We start from the raw sequence: 18,379 nt of genomic DNA on the forward strand, positions 1-18,379 counted from the left end.
CAGCTTTTCCTTTAATTTATTTTATTTGCCTTTAATATTGACCATGTGTGATACAGTATCAAATATCCCTTTGGCCGGTTGGGATCAGCTATCCTTGCTGTGTCTTTTCCCAGCTTCTTGTGCCTTCCAGCCTACTTGCTGGTAGAGTGGTGTGAGGAACTGAAAAGACCTTGACAGTGTAACCAGTGGTATTTCACACTTTCTTTTTTAAGAAAGAAGGAAAAGTTGTTTATTTAACAGCTGTGTAGAAGGTTTGGAAAAGAAACCGGTTTAACATAGAAGCAGACTGTCTCATGTGCTCATTACTTTTTCATTACTTAACCATTTCCTTTTCTGAAGTATCTGTAGCGTTTCCTTATGTCACAGATTTGAGCAGGAATTCTTTTTCATTAAATTAAATTAACCTAAATATTCTCAAGTCTGAGAATCATCTGTATTCCCAGAATCAGCCTGTGTTGGTTGATAATGAGTTTGGAGTAATTGGTATTTTCCTCTCTTAGTGGATGTAAAGTCTAATGTACAGGAAAACCAGTAGAAAGATAAAATAGAAGTGTATCTTGACTTGAGAATTGCAGTTCCTCACTTGGAAATTATGTGAATCTCTTCATATAAGTTGGTGGAGCAGGCCCAGCTGGGGTGGTGCAGACAGGTCAAGGAAACAGCATACTGGAAAAAAAGTTCCTCCTCTGAAAGGAAAGAACAAAGTTTGTTTGAAATGGTGGACAGCTATGTCAGCATAAAGTCACTTCTGTCAACATAAGCTGTGTCTGTGGCAGCAGGCACTCAGAGCAGTTGTGACAAAGGCTCTGTGAGGGAACTCAGATTTTTACTGTAGTTGCATTACAGATAAGTAGAGAGAGAATTTGTTTTGATATTTTGTCCTTTTGGTTCCATGTCCCTAAGTTAATTGGAGGGTATTGGTTCGTACTCTGTGAATCAATAGCTGGAATTGCAGTGGAAGTACTTGTGGTAGAAGCAGGACCAGCTTGCTGCTTAGTGTTCTTCCCTATGGATCAAAAACTGAGTGAAGACAGAGCTCTCTCACCTTTCTTTATCTGTGTTTCTTTAACAGTGGGAAACATTAACTGCTGGTTAACTCCTGTGCCTCCTCGTTCTGTGTGATTTTAGGCTGTATATTCCTGTTGGCAAAATGCTCTTCCATCACTTTGTGGGCAGACTGAAGGAGTAGGATTGGTGTAGACTACTGATACATATAAGTCTACAGTAATGTTTTGTTATCTACAACTCCTGTACCCACCAAAAAAATTTCTTCTCCACAAGCACTAGATTATAGAAAACTTGTAAACATATGTTATTACGTCAGATGTTGGTTTTAGGCTTAGCAGAACCTTCTGGAAAAAATCCTTTTCGTAGTTACAATTTTGCATTATTGAGGCAGTGCAGTGGTGTTTCACAGAGCATCTAAGCAGGATTATGAAATGTTAGTCTTCTAGTTTTAAGATAAGTATGTTACAGAAGGATTTTAGTATTTCCTGCAACTGTTTATGAAACAGGAGTTCGTGGTTTAGTTTTGGCTCTTTTCTGTGTTTCAAAGCAACTCATCCTTTTAGTTTGAAGGTCCTCTGTAGAATGCTTTAAATTTTTGGGGTTTTATTTTTTCTTTCTCCAGAAATATAAATTAGCCATGAAGTACTGATTTCTGCTTTCTCACAGGAGTTCTGTGGAACTTCAGAAAGCCACCGGTGTGCAGATATCATGGATAGCTGCCTAACACAGTCCTTGCTTTCTTCTTGCTATGTCTTTCACCATCAGTGGTGACCATTCTTAGAAAACTTCATGATAAGTTCTTATTTCTGTCTTCTCTAAAAGCAGCTTGTAAGAACTGCTTTCAGTATGAATTGGTAGCACTCCACAATTAATTGGAGTAACCTAAAGCATAATTTCTCCTCATGTCTTCTCAGCTTTACCTGTAACTCTTACTTACACTTGGTTTATCTTCTCATTTGCTACACTTACTTCATGAGGAATCTTGCAAAGGAGGGTTTGAAAAAACAAGCATTACGTAACTCTCTGCTTCGTTTAAAACCTTTTGGTTTTAAATGAAGTTTCAAAAAAATCTTTGACCCTTTGAATGGGTCAGAATAGTTTTCCATTTGGAACTGCTTGCTTCGATCACCTGTTATGCAATATTTAGTTAGTGTTGGTGTCCATTCTCTCCTCGGCTGTAACTATTCCAAGAAAGATTTAACTTCTGCCTCTTGGATGATTTTTATAGTCTACATTCTTTCATAAAGTAGTATTTTCTTTCTTCAGGATAAATTAGTGTCCTGACTGTCTTCAGACCTTTATTTGGGATGCCTTCAAAGTGACTTCATATGGTAAGAGTATTGCTTTTTCCAGTAAGGAAAGGAGAGGTGCAACAGCCAAATTACACAGTGTGGTTTGGGAAATACACCTTCTCATTTTCCCGAGAATAGCCTTATCAGGCTTTGTGTAACAAAAAACTAAACCAAAACAGCAACCAGCCCTTCCAAATTCAAAAAGATCCTTGGTCTTTTTTAATAGTAAATTAGTAGTCAGAGTTAGGTTGTTTTGTAACTGCAGATACTTAATGAGAAATTCATTTACTCAGCCTTGTCATAAGAGAAATATGTAAGAGTTATTATATATAAGTTATTTCTCTATAAGAGAAATAACTGCAACTTAAACTTAATTTGCAGTAGATACCTTCAGAGACAAATAAATCTAAATGAGGTTAAATCACAACAATTGAATATTTCTTTTACGGGGTTCAGTAACATCTTTCATGAATCTAGTTTAGATAGTTGACACTTTAATCACATGCACAGGATTTAATAGGATTGAAAAATAATGCTTTCTTAAACATCAGTGTTAGGTCTTTTATATAGTAATGTTCTTTTTCGGCCTATTCAGAGTAGCAAGTGAGCACTGTTTCAGAATAAGTTGTTGCAGAAATCTTTTTGGGGATTTGAAGTTCGGAGTATGCACTGGCAGAATATTTAGGTGCCTGGGAAATACATTCTGGTTGGCTTTAAGAGCTTTGCAAAGGCCACTGCTTTCAGTAGACCAAATCCATGAAGGAGCTGGAGTACAGAAGTGTACCGGACTATATCGTGCCACTTTCCTGCTATAAAACTGCCACATCATACAGGGATGGATACAGAATCAGTTGTAGAATTTTCTGTATCAGTGGCACTGGTGTAGCTCATGCTTCAATTACTCAGAAAGAAAAAAATACCAAAAGGATTTTTGTGCCAGTTCCAACATCAAGAGGCTTCTTAACTGTCTGTGGTGGCACTGGCTGGGGCACATGAGAATAATGGCATGTTTGGCACTTAATTCTTGTGGACCACAGGGAAGAAAATATGCTAAACAAGTATCAGAGGTTCTCCTCTACTAAATGCCATTGTTTTATGGTGGTGAACACTTCTTTTGCTTTAACTGATTTAATTCAGTTGCTTTCCAGAAGGCTGGATGATGTTAGTAGTTTTGGATCACTTCCTTGTCTCAAGATCAGCTGGCAGAAATGAAAGTTATTTCCTTGGATGACTTAGCTCTGTGCTCCAAGAGAATTTTCTTTTGTAGTCTATTGTTTTTAAATAACTATGGGTTAGATCACATCAGTAGGTCGCAGTAGTCACAGTAATAGATTTAGGAAGGTGAAGCGTTTTGTCTTAGAATGGGCAAATAAGCCAACAGACTTTTGGAAAATTATCTTGGAATTCATAAAGTAGTAGAAATGTAATAGAGCCACATTTTTTAATGTAGCATTTAGAGTATTTCTTTCCTTATCTTTGAAAATGTCTATTAGATACTTATTTTGTCAGTTACTTTAAGATTATTTTTAAAACCCTGTTATTGAAATACATTGACAGTAGCTTCAAGTATTGAGCTGTTGAAGTTTTCTTTAGTTTTTCATTCTCTCTTCTTGGGCACTTCCTTCTGCATTATCATTTGTAAATAACTTCATGTGAAACCAAGAGAACTTACAGTCTTAGCTTTCTGCTTTTCACACATAACTCAGTTTCTTTTAAAAAGAGACTTCATCTTGCAGAACAAGTGTGCTAGAATTAGCACATTTCAGGCATTATTTCTTCTTTGCATTTTCTGCAAATGTTGAAAAGTGGTGTGCTTTATTTATGATTCTCTAGTCTTACTTAGGAAGCAATTTCTTTTCACATTTGTGTAGTAGACAATATACATGAGACAGGAATTAAGGATACAAATCCTTGGCTGAACTGCTGGCCTTGGCATGAGTTCGAACAGACCCCAAGCTGGCTTTAACCTATGCCAGAAGATTGACAGTAGAATTCATTACTTCTCTGTAGCTTGCAGCAGCTGGCACAAAAGCAGCTCTGCCAGCTTTACAAAAGCAGGGAGCCAGCTTACAATAGTCATTCTTCACATTCTGCACAACTGTAGTCAGGCACCGGTGACTTCGTGCTGTTCAAGGGGAAATAGAATTTGGTCTGTAGTCTGTTTCTTAAACACAGCACTCCTGTGTATTTAAATTTGCTGCTGTTTTTCCCCCAGAATGCTGAATTTTGGTTTGTGGGATTTTTTGAATTAAAACTTCTTGCTTTTCTTGCTGAATACTTCCTTTACTTCCTTACATTTTCCTGCAGGTCATTTCAGACTTCCTAGTTTGTTACTGCAGCGGTTTCAGTGTCATTTTTCACATGCTCCTTCTTTATCTGAACATCAGTCTCTCTGCTGACAAAAGCAATGCAGAGCAGCAGATGCCAGGTTACACAGCTTTTACTGTAAAAAACAGTCACTTTCCTTCCTAGCTACTTATATTTTTCAGTGAAATCTCTGTTACACAACAGAGATGGTAAGCAAAAAAACTACTCATTGCTGAGTATAGTAAGTGTGCATGGTCAGAATCCTTAGCATGCATAGTTAAATGTTTGTGATGTCTGACTACAATTACTTGACCTTTCAAAGATTTTTGGGATGATTTCAAAAAAACCCAGAATTTGTCCATCTTACTCTCTTGTGCAATCATTTTTTCTTGAAAGGGATTCCTTTATGAACCAGTAGACGCCTGTTTTTTTTAAAGTAACAATCCAGTGTTTTGTAATCCATGCTGAATTCTTTTGGATGAACTGTTTTATAATTAATGGTATTGCATTAGGGTTTCTTGAGTGTCCCAGCTAGAGAGTTGCTGACTGAGACATTTATTGCACAAAGATTTATTTGAAATCATAACCACCACTCCAAAATTCTGCTGTCTATAGTACAGCAAGTTAAATCCAGTCAACTTGCAGAGCAGGAATATGTAAGTAAAGAGGTGGAGGATGAGAGAACAGTAAAAGCATTATGGTTGGTTTCAGCTGTTGTTTGACCTGTCCAGCCATGCAGTGGTGTTCAGGTCTGCCTGTGGTGCTTATAGAAGACCCCAGACACTTCATGCTTGCAAAGCAGGTAGTCAAACCCCAAATTCTAAAACAGAAAAACTGTACACAATATCCTCCTGTCTCATCGTGTCTGGGTTTAAGGCATAGGAGCAACCTACCCAGCACATGCACAGGCAGATTTTCTGTCCTCTCTTAGAATGTGCAGCTAGAGAAGACTGTTTCAAGAACAAATCTTGCAGTTTGCTCCAGCCTACCATTTCTACTGGAGAACAGAGGGGAACTCCCCTATTTGCATGTGCCTAGGTAACATGTATAGTATGGAAAAAGTCTTCATGCAAGTTCATCTGCTGTGTAGCATGCACTTATAAGGCAGACTTGAAGGCAGGAAAACAGGCTATGAAATTCAAGAAAATTCTATAGTTGGAAAAGCCCTGTTGAATAATTGGTAGCTCCCTGGCTGAGGGAAGGAGCTGGTGAAAATGAGCTGTAGAGCCAAAGTGACATTCAAACTCTGCCCTATTCCACTGTAGAATAAGAGTTGTGAGATCTATTGAGGGGCTTAATTCAACTCTGTTAATTTAACTTGCTGTTAAAATATTCTTGTGAAGGAAAAAGAGGATTTGCTGCTGGTTTCTTGGAAGAAAAAAACAGTGAGATGATGACTTAAAGTTAGCATAGTTCCTAAATTTCAGGGACCAGGAGCATGGAAAGGCTGAAAAGGCTTCTACAAGCAAAGATACAAACTCTGCCCTGGACTGTTGAAGTGATAGGCTGAACTTGGAATCTGCAGCACTGTGAAAACATGGCAGCATAGCCATAAATGTTTTTAAAGAGACAGAGGAGAGGACAACTTCTTCATGTTCTTGTCAGGAAGGTGAAAACCTGTTATTTCCTCCTCATCCTGCCAAAAGGGAATCCCTCTTTTTTTTCCTCTCTCTTTTGACGGAAGTGAGCTAGGGCTGTGATTGTTTCAACATTGCCAAGTAGGGAATTGACTTTCCTGCTTGTTTCTCAAGAGAATAATTTGTTTTCTTTACTTCATAGCTTTTCCTTTTCATTGTAAAGCATTGGTAACCTGTTACCTCAATGGAATGTTTATGATACTGTGATTCCCATGAAAATGAGTATAAAATTTGTGAATATATTTCCACCATTCAATACAGAGTGTTAAAGGTATTTAGACTCTCTCCATATAAGCTAAATTTGGAAGTTCATACTTGCTATTCAGGGATTCAAAATTAGAGAAGGATCAATTCTTCTTGAAGTGGAGGTTCATGAGATTAACCCAAGCATAATAACAAAAGTATTTCCAATTTACAGTGACTGCTTCATCATCAGTTTTGTATTTGTTTATTTTAGCAGTGTACTGCTTGCTTGCATTAATTTGTCAAATGAGATTTGTTGTATTAGTTTTCTGAACTTGAAGTGTTTCTCATTTCATCTCTTGGTACACCTTACACCTCTAAAATTATTTACAGTTAGGTTTCATGGGTCTGTGTGTCAGTATGCTGTCATTTAAGTAGATTTACCACATTGGCTTTTTCCCTGTGACCATGCAGTATTGTATTAGTGATACAAGTTTCATATTTTGACTTCTCTGCATTTTTGGGGAACCATGCATGGCTTTTACTGGTACTAAATATGCCACTGATACCTTTTCAGTTTTTGAAACTTAAAGGAATCATCTGCAGCAGCCAACTCGCTGTCTTATTAATCAGAACTTTTCCCTTGTGAAATATGAAAATTTCATATTCACAATAAGTTTTCTGGCTAGTGTTAACTCAGGCTGTTTTGTTTCTTTATCTAAGTCATGCAGTGGCCTTACATGATTGTAGTTTACATTTTTTTCAGATGTCAGCTCTATAATATTTAAAGGGTTGTAAACACTGAGCTTTTGGGCAGTTCATGAAGCTGCCTGGCCCCACAAAGTAAGTAAATTCCCTTGTGTGTAAAGACCTATTGCTGTGATGCACTTGAATTATAACATCTTCACTTGCTGCCGGATTTTTGTTCTTTTTTTTCATTATGTCTTATGAGATGGGGAAAGTATTTGCATTCTTGAAATTCCGTATCACTTTATTTCTGTATTCTTTGCACCAAATTCTGCCAAATGCAAGAAACTGACATTTGCTGGTTTCACATTTTCCTTTTGTTTTATTGTACTTTGTTTTATAACTAAAAGATGCAGAATGTTCTGTACTTCAGTTAATCTTTAGATCATTACTGTGATCCTGAATCCTTTTACCACATCACTCTTAAAGCTCAGTCCACTAAATTGTTGAAGCAATTGCCTTATCTGCTTAATGGGTTTTGCCTTCAATTGATATATTTTTCCATTACTGCCATTAAACAACTTTTACTGTGCTTTTCTTCCTTTGTGCAATTGCCTCATTCTCAAGAGGCTTAAACAAGGACAGCCTTTGTGCTTCTATGGTGACATACTTGTACTCTTACTTTGCTTCTGTCTCTATTAACTGTTCTGTATATTTTCTAGGGTAGAAGTGAACACACCAGTGAGTTTTTCTGGACATCTACTACTGTGTCAATTTAGGTGACAAGTGTTGTTCCTGCTATCTTCACCTGGGTGTTACTTTTTTTCTTGCAGGATGTTTAAACTGCCTGAAATATGTTTGTCGTAAAAGGGGGATTGTGAGTTCAGTTTTTATTTTCCTCATTTTACACTTAATTTTGCAACAGTTCTTAGATTTCTTAGCCCATGAAAGAGAAGAGACCTTGGATTGTTACAGCTTGTCTTAATATAGTCATTGTTTGAGGATGAACTATGGCTAAAATATGACAAGGAAAAGGAACAGCTCCATAGTTGTCTCGTTAATTGGCCGTGCCTTTATGTGCTCTGTGAATGTAGGAGTAGTTAGGAGATGGTGATGATGTCCAAGATGCTTTCCTGCTATGCTGGCAACTTTTCTTCCTGTACTTTTTCAGTTGGTTCCTAGCAGGACTTGTAGTCCAAATGATTGATAAGAGAACCTTTTGTGTCCTGATTTTCTTTTTTTTTTTTTTTTTCCCCCAGAAAAAGCACGTTCTTCATGGAAATGTTGCTTGAGATAGGGATTTGACGTGAAAAGGGTTTGGCCAGGCATCTGGTCTGTACTGGTATTGATTAAGTTATGCAGGTATCAGGAGTATGGAGGAGAAGCTAATGAACATCTTTTGAGGCAAATTATGGATGTCCCAGACCAGGAAAAGAAGTATAAACAAGAGTGAATTGAAGAGAGCATTTCCCTACTTCGATGTTCACCAAATCATAACCACACGAAGAGGTTATTCACCACTTAGGAATGAAAGTCCATCTGTTAGTTATTATCTTTGCAGTACTGCAGCACTTCAGAATGAGTGCTTGGGAGAGACTTTAAATGCTGTACCCAGTCTTTGCCCCCTTCTAGGCATATGCAGTTACCTAGGAAATGCTACCCTCTTTGGTCTGGTGAAAAAAAATCCTTTTCTCTTCCCATACGTTAGTGTAAGCTTGGTTGTGGATTTTTAGGACTGGGCCCAAAATAGATAGTGTGATTTATTGTATCTGAGTTATGCCAAGTAAATACCTCGATGTTTCCACTCAGTTCTAGGAAGAAGAGTCATCTTTGTGTAAAATACGTGCAAGCAGTTTAGTTGATCACTCTCACAGGGAAATCATGAATGTCATTACACAAATCCACATTTTGGTAATATTTACAATTATTTAGATGGCTAAAACTTGTTTGTTCTCTTTTCAGTGTATAGAAGACCAAACTAAAGAAATAACATGGCTATAATTTATCTTTAATTTCAGATTGCAGATTTTTTTATTATTATTATTATTATTATTAAATAATAAAAAATTCCTGTAGATGACATTCAGGAAAACCTGATCAGCAGGGAATTTCCTGCTGTCTGAATTCATGGAGACAAGTTACGCCACTGCGATTATAGCCACAGGCTCCATTTGAGGGGAACTTGTTGTGATGCAGTGACCTAATGTGGCATTCCTGCCTGTGGGAGACAGATTAGGAGACTGAATTGTTGAATTCCTGGAAGGTGGTGGAATAACTATAGATAGTGAAATGAGCCTTTGCTGAAACTCACAGATGCTATCAGAAGTGCAGAGACACATTAATTTCAGTATTTTGTGAAAGGTAACAACTGTTAGTAGAGCAGATATAACAGCTTGTATGGGAACTGATGTGGATTGCTGAATCTTGCTAAATTTTCTCAATTGTCACAATTTTTGTAGGCTTTTAAACTGCCTGCTAGCAGGCAAATTCTACTTAATTTTGGTTCTTCAAAAAGCAGTTATTGTTATTTCATTCCAGCTAAAATCAAAAGCGGTTGTCTAAGATCATCTCTTTGTGGTCCTTATAAATGGAGTCATTTCTTATTAAGAAAAAATCCAGGCCTATTTATTGCTTTGTGACATGGGCATAAAGCTTTGCTCGGGGCAAGAAAATAATCAGCAATGTGTATTATTAGATAGTGGGTGTTGTTCAGGGAGGCTGAGGGAACATAAGGAAGGGAAAGAGAAAATATGTGGAAAGTAAATACCAGGAAGGAAAGAAGATGGAGAGGGAGCATGAAAAGAGAAGTCCTGCTGAATACAGGGATCAAGAAGACATAGTGCAGACAATTTGCATGAATGGGACAGTGGGAGAAAAGAGAAAGCAGAGGGAGAGTTTAAAAGAAACATGTGAAGGTGGGTGTTAAGGCAATGGTTTTGTTGGCATGGTCAGTTAGTTTGGAGCCAGGCTTATCTCAAATCCATCCTGGCATGAAGGGCTGAAGGAGCTCATTTAGGATGACATCCTCAGTTAAGTTGGTTCCTGCAGGTGGTCCTGGAGTATGGAAGAGTATGAAAGGATAAGATTTACACTGGTTGTTCTTCATTTTACTGGGTTGTCAGTTGAAGTGCACAGTGAAGGATGGGTTTGAAGAAGGTTACAGCTCCTTATGGGTTCTTCTCATGCAGGCTATGCAATCCCAATGGTACAAAGCTAGTGGGTAAAAATGGAGATAAAAGGCTATCTGGTAATATCTGATTGTGATGTTCTCCTTATCCTATGTCCTGCTTGTGGTGAGACCAATTTGCTGCACATACGTGGAAGGGCCTGCTATGCCAGTGTTGCTCTACATCCTCAGCTCATCCTGGTGAATAATGACTACAGGAAATTACAAGACTTGTAAAAAATGCTATTTAATTTCATTTTTCTCTAAACAGGTCTAGCCTTTTCATAAGTAAAAATTAGAAGTGTGCGTGTGTGTATGTGTGTAGGCTTCTGGTTAAACCCTACAGGGCAGTTTTCTTTTGCCCATCGGTCTCTGTTGTTCACCCTCTGACCCTCTGATGTATGACTTTGTTCTAGTTCTGGGATGAAATTGGGAAGGTTTTTATCATGACCTTATCTTTCTGAGATAGCCTGAAAAATCAGTCTTGTTCAGGAGCTGTTCTTTAGCAGACTTCGGAATTGATGCGACGAATAATAGTTTTATTTTGAGATCTGTTAAGAATGCACAGTCAAGGAAGAGTCTGACAGGTGGATTAGCAGAAAGCCTCAACTTGCACTTGTGTATGAAGTAGAAAATGTGGTAGACTTAGGTCTTTTGGGTAATATATACAGTAACAGACAAGTTTAAATAAGAGAAGCATTAAGCTCCTTTGTTACATTCTTCCTGAAGTTTACGGCCCGCATTAGGGACTAAAAATTTAGATGTTTTTCCTGTCACTGTCAACCAATAAAATTTACTTCAACAAAAAAAGATAAAGCTCTGACTCAGTGATCTAACACTTCAGTAATTTACTATCATAAAATAGTTTTAAGTACAAATGTTTTATCTTATGCCAAGCTGGACGCTAAAGATGTTTTGTCTAAAATATGAGATAATGGAAAGTGTATTGTGGCATGTGAATTACTTTAGCCTCTTGGTGGTAAATGTTTGCTTAACCAGAAAGGAATGTGTTGAGCTCCTTGCCAAAGGAAAGGTATTGCCATACTTTGCATTTAGAGTACTGTAAATAAAGCAGTAAATATGTTTCTGTTCATGTGTGTTAATCCACAACTTATGAATGCATTCAGTAAGACATGTAATGTACTGTTATCCCTTTTCAAGGGTTTCAGTAAAAAGAGGTCATAATTACTCTGGCTTGAGAGAAACATGAAACCAAATATTTTCATGATGATTTGAAGTTGAATATGAAAGAATTTTTGCTCAAACTAAGCTTCCCTTAAATCCCAGGAATTCAATTCCTGGTTTACCTCCAATATTCTTCTTGTGTGCTGACTCTCAGTGTACTGCTTTTAATAACACTTTATTGTAAATCATGAAGTATATAATTTCCTTCACCTATCCCATGTTGGTTTTGGCAAAAGAAAACACGACTGTATAATATGTTAATGATCAGAGGAGGTAGAGCAGCTATGGGAAATACCCCACATACTGCCTGTAGTATATTTTTGTTTTGAACTTCATTTGCCCTTAGCTGATACATTAGCTTACTGATAATTTAATAATGCTGCATACAGAAAGTTGCATAACTCAGATTGCAGCGTAATAATATCAGAGCATCCTTTGGATGCCTCAGTTATGGTAAGTGAAGGCAACAAGGTCCCTCTTTCAGAAACCTTTGAAATACTTCCCTTCCTTTCCACAAAATCCCATGTCCAGGTTTATAGTTAAAGAGCTGGGAGAGCGCACTACAGTTTGAGAAAGTAATTGTGGAGAGGATGCTCAGTTTACTTTTCATTACTGTGTAATCATTTGTTGTGTACCTGCTTTCACTCTCTGGGCTGAAGAGGAGCCCTTTTCTGGGAAGGGACTGCACATCCAGTCCTATGCCTCTGGAGCACGCACACACGTGGGGATTTCTGCAGGGAGCTTCTCACTGATGGTGCTGTGAGCAGAGATTTGCTCTGGCCTAGTGGCTGTTGTACCAACTTTTAGAAATTACTCCTGTAATGCTCCTTTATCAGAACAAGGATCTCTCTCCTACAAAAACAGAGCTCTAAGTGCTCCAGCATACTTGTGCTTTAGTAGTTGTTCAGATAAGCTTTTTATTTGATCTTCCTAGGGCTTCACTGGTAATTCATAAGCAAACGTGATAAATAAGGTACACTACTAATCGAGTAAATTAAACCTGTAGTGTTAAAGCCCATAAGTAAAATATTAAATGTTATTTTCAACTTAGAATCAGATTTTGATAAATGTATCGATTTTGATAACCCTATGTCCTTATCTGATTTGCTAAAGATATTCATTAAGACATAATAAAATATATCAACCCTTAGAGAAATTTGACTTTCATTCTCCTTTTGTTCTTTATGCTTAGGTATTAGGAAGGTTTTAAAAAATTATGCAGTTGGAGAATAAGACTGGATTTGTAATTTGAGTTGTAAGGTAGTTCTTCTGGACATAGTATCACCTGAAAATCATGTGAAATGTCAGAAAGCCTTTTACTTTTTTTTCCCCACACAGCAAATGTACATTTATGTCCTTGCTAGTATTAAAATCCAAAGTAAACTTCCTATGATTTTTAAGGTACAATGAACTGGATGCCAGCAAGAGCCTTCTAGATAATCTGAAAGGCAAAGTAATAATTGAGTATCCAACATTATTTGTGGTCTTGAAAACACTGAAGAATGACATGGTGGTCCTTGGCCAAGGTGAGCATATATTTATTTCCTGTTATCTTACACTTGGATATTTTAGTTATATAAACAGTAGTTAAGGATATTGCCAGGAATGAGCAATATGTCTTATATTTCCTTCTGAAGCTTAAAGATTGCTATAGAAAAAGCTGTTATGAATGCTCTTGTCTTAAAATTGCTGCCTGATGGCATACATCCATGAGCTGTATTGGATATGTTTTTTCTTACTTTGTTTACTGGTGCTTTACTGGGGTTTTTATATATTTTTAACCACTAAGGTAAAACAACTATTCAGACTCGTGCTATTTTTTTATGTAGCAAAGTTTGACAGAGTTGATTATTTCTGAAAAGTCAGGCTGTCTGGCGAAGATGAATTTTAAGTAAACTTGATAATCATGCAAAGGAATCATTCTCCATTATTTTCTAGCATAGCTTCTAACACTGGACAAATAATTCTGAGTTGTTAGATAGTTATTAGAAATCATAATGGGAAAGTTGCTTTTTGGGTGGATTAAAAGCACAGTGTTATCTTTTAAAAATTACTTTGCCAAGGGAGAACTTTGATCTTGGAGTTAATTTGGAAGGGAATCCACATCTAGCAGGAATTTGCTTTTAGTTTTTTAAGTTAATTTCCATTTTTTTCCTCATTGTAAAGGTTTCATGTCCCAGCATCTGTTTCTGAAGCTAAAAGATATTTCAGCTGTTGAAATAGGGAATCAGTTCTCATCTCCTAGTCCCCCACCTAGTCACCTTAGTTATCATATCCTATAATTTTCAGTGATAGGCCAGTCCCTAATTCTTACAGATTTTTGCAGAAAAGCTTTGAGATATATTTGCAGTTACTGTTTCGCTGCAGCAGCTCAGTCGTGGCTCTGTATGTATAGAATTTGACTGATGAAATATGGGACTTAAAATATTGTACCAGTACTGCTGGACCTCCATGGAGCTTGGCTGTTCTGGCTAGATTACACTGAGAGCAATCTGCACCCAGAGATGTGGCATGCAAAAATTCCTTGTGCTATGCAGTGCAGGGGCTTCGGAGAGGGTAAGGTAGGGGTCAGGTCTGAGTAACTGGGCCCTGTGTTACACACCCTGGGAGTGCACATACAGACACTGCAGTACATGAAACTGGCTGCTTTTGAGTTTATCCATTATTTCGTTGGGAAATAATAAAAGATTTCTTTCTTTATCCATTATTTCAATGTCTAGGAGCCTTGCTTTTCAGTACTCAGCCGTACCTCTATGATTTAGAGGTCAGGAGGGAATTACAATTGATTGACTCATGTACTTAATCTGTATAAGGTTTGTCATTGTCTCCTAAGTTAATAGGGAGGTTATCCTTTTAAGGGTATAGATTCAAGTAAGTGTTGATTGAACAACAATATTTTGAGGTCATGCTGCTGCAGCACCTACCTGACTCTGTAAAAGGCAGAAGAGGAGGGGAAGAGAGAGCCAGTAACAGCTGGGAAGTGCCAACAGCTCTGCCACAGGGCAGTGCAAGTGTCTGTCTTGAGGACAGTAACCTTTCTCTGCTGCAGGAATCGTTTGATGAATAGTCATCCCTGCAGAGGTTTTGAGAACACTAACAGCCATTTCAGGTTTTGAGAAACATTGATTTTTGTTGTTGTTTTTTTTTACTGTTTCTATAGGTTCCATAAAAATGAATTCAATAGTTCCCAGTTAAGGTGTCTTGGGTATGACATAGCAAAAGTTACAGCTAATGGCAAAAATACCATGATTTTCCCAACTTTTATCATAACATATGGTCATCTTGGTTAAGATATTAATAATCAATTTCAGCCTTGAGTTAGGTTAGGAACCTGTGTTCTTGGTGTTTTTTCTTCAGAGTAGAAACATGTGACAGTAATTTCAGATTCTTTGAGGAAAAGCATGTTCACAACATGAATGTAAAAGTTGGAGGACTTTTTCGTTACTATTACTCTGCCTGAAGACAAAGTGCCATTTTAGTTAGTGTGTCACAATCATTGTGCTTTTCTTTTGTATGTCATCTTTACAGAATATAGGAGGGGAAAAACAGTTTTCAGTTTGGTTTAGCAGTTGCATTCACAGATAATTGCTAAGAGTACAAATATTATGTTAACCTCCAGACTGTCCAGGGAGAAGTCTGTTGTAATCAGAGAAGTATTTTAGCCCCTTCCCATCTCCCAAGAAGTGACCTTTCTGCTGCAGCATCTTCTGTGTTTGTTGCAGTTCAGTTTCTTGGCCATGTATGGCTTTCTGTATCAGTGGCCCTCTCCTCCCAGGCCATCCATCCTGCTGATCCTACCAGTGCTGCCTTTCCTCTCTGCCTCCTGGCATGCCCAGAGGGACACTTGTCCTGCTCGGAGCCTGGCGCTGACCTCCCTTTGCATTCCAGGCAAACAGCTGCCACACTCATGAGTGGACATGTGGCAGGGTGTCTGCTGAGCCTGGGGACTCAGGCAGCCATAGCCCTGCTGACCCTGTTTGCAAGGGACCCAGGCTAGAACAAGAAGTAAAGTCTTGGGTGAATTTAATTGCTAAAATACTGTTTCCTTCCTGAGCAATCTCATATCTGCCCCCTGCCCCAGGAACAACAGAATCAAGTTTTCATGGCCACAGTAACAGGCACATGCTGGGGAAACATCACCATTCTCCCTGAGATTCAAGTAGTAACCCCCAAGGGCCGGGGGACAGCTAGAGCTGGACACCTTCAAAGACAAGCTGCTAGGATTTAATGAGTATAAAGCCTATTTCTCCTATTCTTCTTTTCAGAAATGGCTGAAGTATTTTGGCTGAAACTTTCAACTACATAAGGAAAATAAAGATTGAGGAAGGAAACTGCCACTGAAAAACTTAAACTCAGAGTTTAAATTTTACATTATAAGTAAACTGCAGACAGTTTACTTATGGTGACACAGACTGGGCAATCTTAATTTATAGGCAATGCTATCAGCACCATACAAGTATACTTTTTTTTAGTGAAGGCAATCTGTAATTCTTGTTAAATATTACTGTAACAGAAGTAAAATCTATCTGTTGAGCATAGCTGTGAGTCGGAAGATTGCCACATTCTTTTATGTGATGTTTTGCTGCTTGACTTGCCTAACAGCAAAAACTACAGGTGCTCTGATTTCAGCATACAAGGTCAGTCATGGCTGAAGATAGCAAGGGATTATGGAAGCTTTCACAGGCCTTACTTTTTGCATTACTCAGTACATATCTGACATATAAATGTTAATTGATTATACACTAGATTTAATATAGACAAAATGTGACCTCTGATGTTTCTGGGTGAAATGCTTCTATTTTCTTGAGCAAATTCCTTGGAAACTGTACAGGTGCACACTGTGTCCTGTGTATTATCCATGTTTGCCAGCTGTAGAACTTATCTTGACCAGACAGCAGCTATACTTCATCAGCTCCCTTTTGGTAACCTTCTCTTAATGAAACCTCTGATATTAAATGCTCAAGAAAATCTTTAAATTCATAGATCAAATACTGAAAATAACAATGAGAGTGGAGTGTGAATCATGGGCCTGCTTTGCTGTAGTTTATTTTTGTGCTGCTTGACTGTCGCCAACCAAGTGGTATTTGATGACATCAGCACAGGGTGACCAGGGTCAGGGCTTGTTAAAGAAAGATCTGTGGGGTGTGAGGTTGAAGACCAGTTTTGGAGATGAGAATTTCACTATATGATCTCAGCAGAGCAAATAGCTGTGCCCTAAAGCATAAGTTATTGTGTACCTTGAACTTCAGCAGCCTTAGCTTATGGACTTACATAGCTTATAACTATCTTTGGAATGCTGGAACATGTGGAATTTTAATTTTCCATTTCCAGTTTCTCTGTTCCACATCTTAACTGAAATGCTAAGAAAAGTGTAAATTATTTATAATTCATTACAGTTGTGATATATGTCTGTGACATCCCAGAAAACAAGATTTAAAACAAGCCAAAAGAATAATTTTAAATCTCAGTAGATCTAGAGTTTTGTGGGGGATAAATACTGTGCTTTCTTACTTGACTGAAAGACCAAGATTTAAAAGGTAAAAGGAATTCTCAACATTGTCTTGCTTTCTCCCTCAACAATGAGGTCCTATCCAGGGCTATATCCTATGTCGTGAAACTGGTTATGTTTTATGAAATAGCTGTCCTAAAGGAAAAAGTACTTAAGAGGAAAAGAAGATACAAAACTGCTTCTGTTTGATGAGCAAACAACATTGCTGAAACTAATTGCTTGTTTGTTTTTTTGTGTTCTATATCCTCAGATGGCAGTGAGCCTGCAGAGAACTCAGACAGTGAAAGCTCATCCCTTTCATCTGTGGAAGAAGGGGAAATTCGGGACAGTTCATGACAGTTCTTTGAGAGAACAGGATGGAATGAGCTTTTATTTTTTTTATTATTTAATTACATTTTTTGATACAACTAAGTTCCTAGAAGTTTGGCTTAACTTCCTTTACTAAAGGTAGCACTCTCAAAGTGCTTGACTATTTTTGGATTTAACAATGAATATTTAGGGATGTAAATAAAAAGATGGGGAATTGTGGTCCCAGAAAAACAAAAATATTCTAATTTAATTGCAGTCTTTAATTGCACCATTGTTTTTCCTTTTTCCCTAACCAGCTCAGTGCCAAATGTTTGGGTTTAAATATCTGATCACATATTTCTATTTATATGTTGATTTGAGTCTTAATGCTTAAATTTACTGGGAAAAAAGTACAGTTATTTCATTAGATCAGTTTCCTTTTACAGTATTTCAGTGTAACACTGAACTACGGAAAATGGTCCTATGTTACCTTTGATCTTCTCTGGTGACATTTTGGGTGCTTGATACAATACTTTTTTTTTGTTCCTTACTTGGTTGCATCTTTTTCCATGTGTTAATGGAGAGGTCAGACTGTGTTTTCAGGGTGTCATGTTGCAAGTGTGTTTAGTCTTCTCTCCAGGTCTTCTAAATTAGCATGAGTTTTTAAATGCATAGAAATGGATGCATAGACTGGCACTAATGCAAATAACACTGGACTTCTAAAGAATGCTTGTGTTATGCATCTCATATTCCTAGTACCTACTGAAGTTAGTTATTGTAAATACTTACTGGTATATCAGCTAAATTTACCTACTTAAAAACAAATAAATCGTAAAAGAAAAAAAAATTCCTGTACTGTATTGTCTGCTGACAGTTGTTAACTTCTGGAAAGATTCTTAGATCACAGACCACCTATCCTGTGTCCAAGTCCCCTGTGCCTGTGGGGTCTGTTGGAGGATGAGAACAGAAATACCACAAGTGGTGCAAGCCAGGTGAGCCCCTCTCCCCACTGCACCAGGGCATTCTCAGGAATCAGCATCAGCCTTTGCCTTAGTTTTGCAAGGGTCTGGCCAAGCCAGCATTTGTCTTCAGGACATAATCTCTCTGAACAGCTCTC

At 37.7% G+C, this 18,379-nt stretch overlaps 1 protein-coding gene across 1 annotated transcript in view; it reads left to right on the plus strand.

The window, feature by feature from the left end:
* ZNHIT6 (zinc finger HIT-type containing 6) overlaps nt 1-18,109 on the plus strand; it is a 32,528-nt gene extending 14,419 nt beyond the window's left edge. Inside the window, exons 10-11 of the mRNA XM_068199172.1 lie at nt 12,867-12,991; nt 17,225-18,109. Coding sequence (XP_068055273.1) covers nt 12,867-12,991; nt 17,225-17,310 — 211 coding nt within the window. The 3' untranslated portion in view covers nt 17,311-18,109. The remainder of the gene's footprint in view (nt 1-12,866; nt 12,992-17,224) is intronic.
* The last annotated feature ends 270 nt before the right edge of the window (nt 18,110-18,379 follow it).

The sequence above is a fragment of the Anomalospiza imberbis genome, chromosome 9 (assembly GCF_031753505.1).
Source record: "Anomalospiza imberbis isolate Cuckoo-Finch-1a 21T00152 chromosome 9, ASM3175350v1, whole genome shotgun sequence".
NCBI classification, from domain to species: Eukaryota; Metazoa; Chordata; class Aves; order Passeriformes; family Viduidae; genus Anomalospiza; species Anomalospiza imberbis.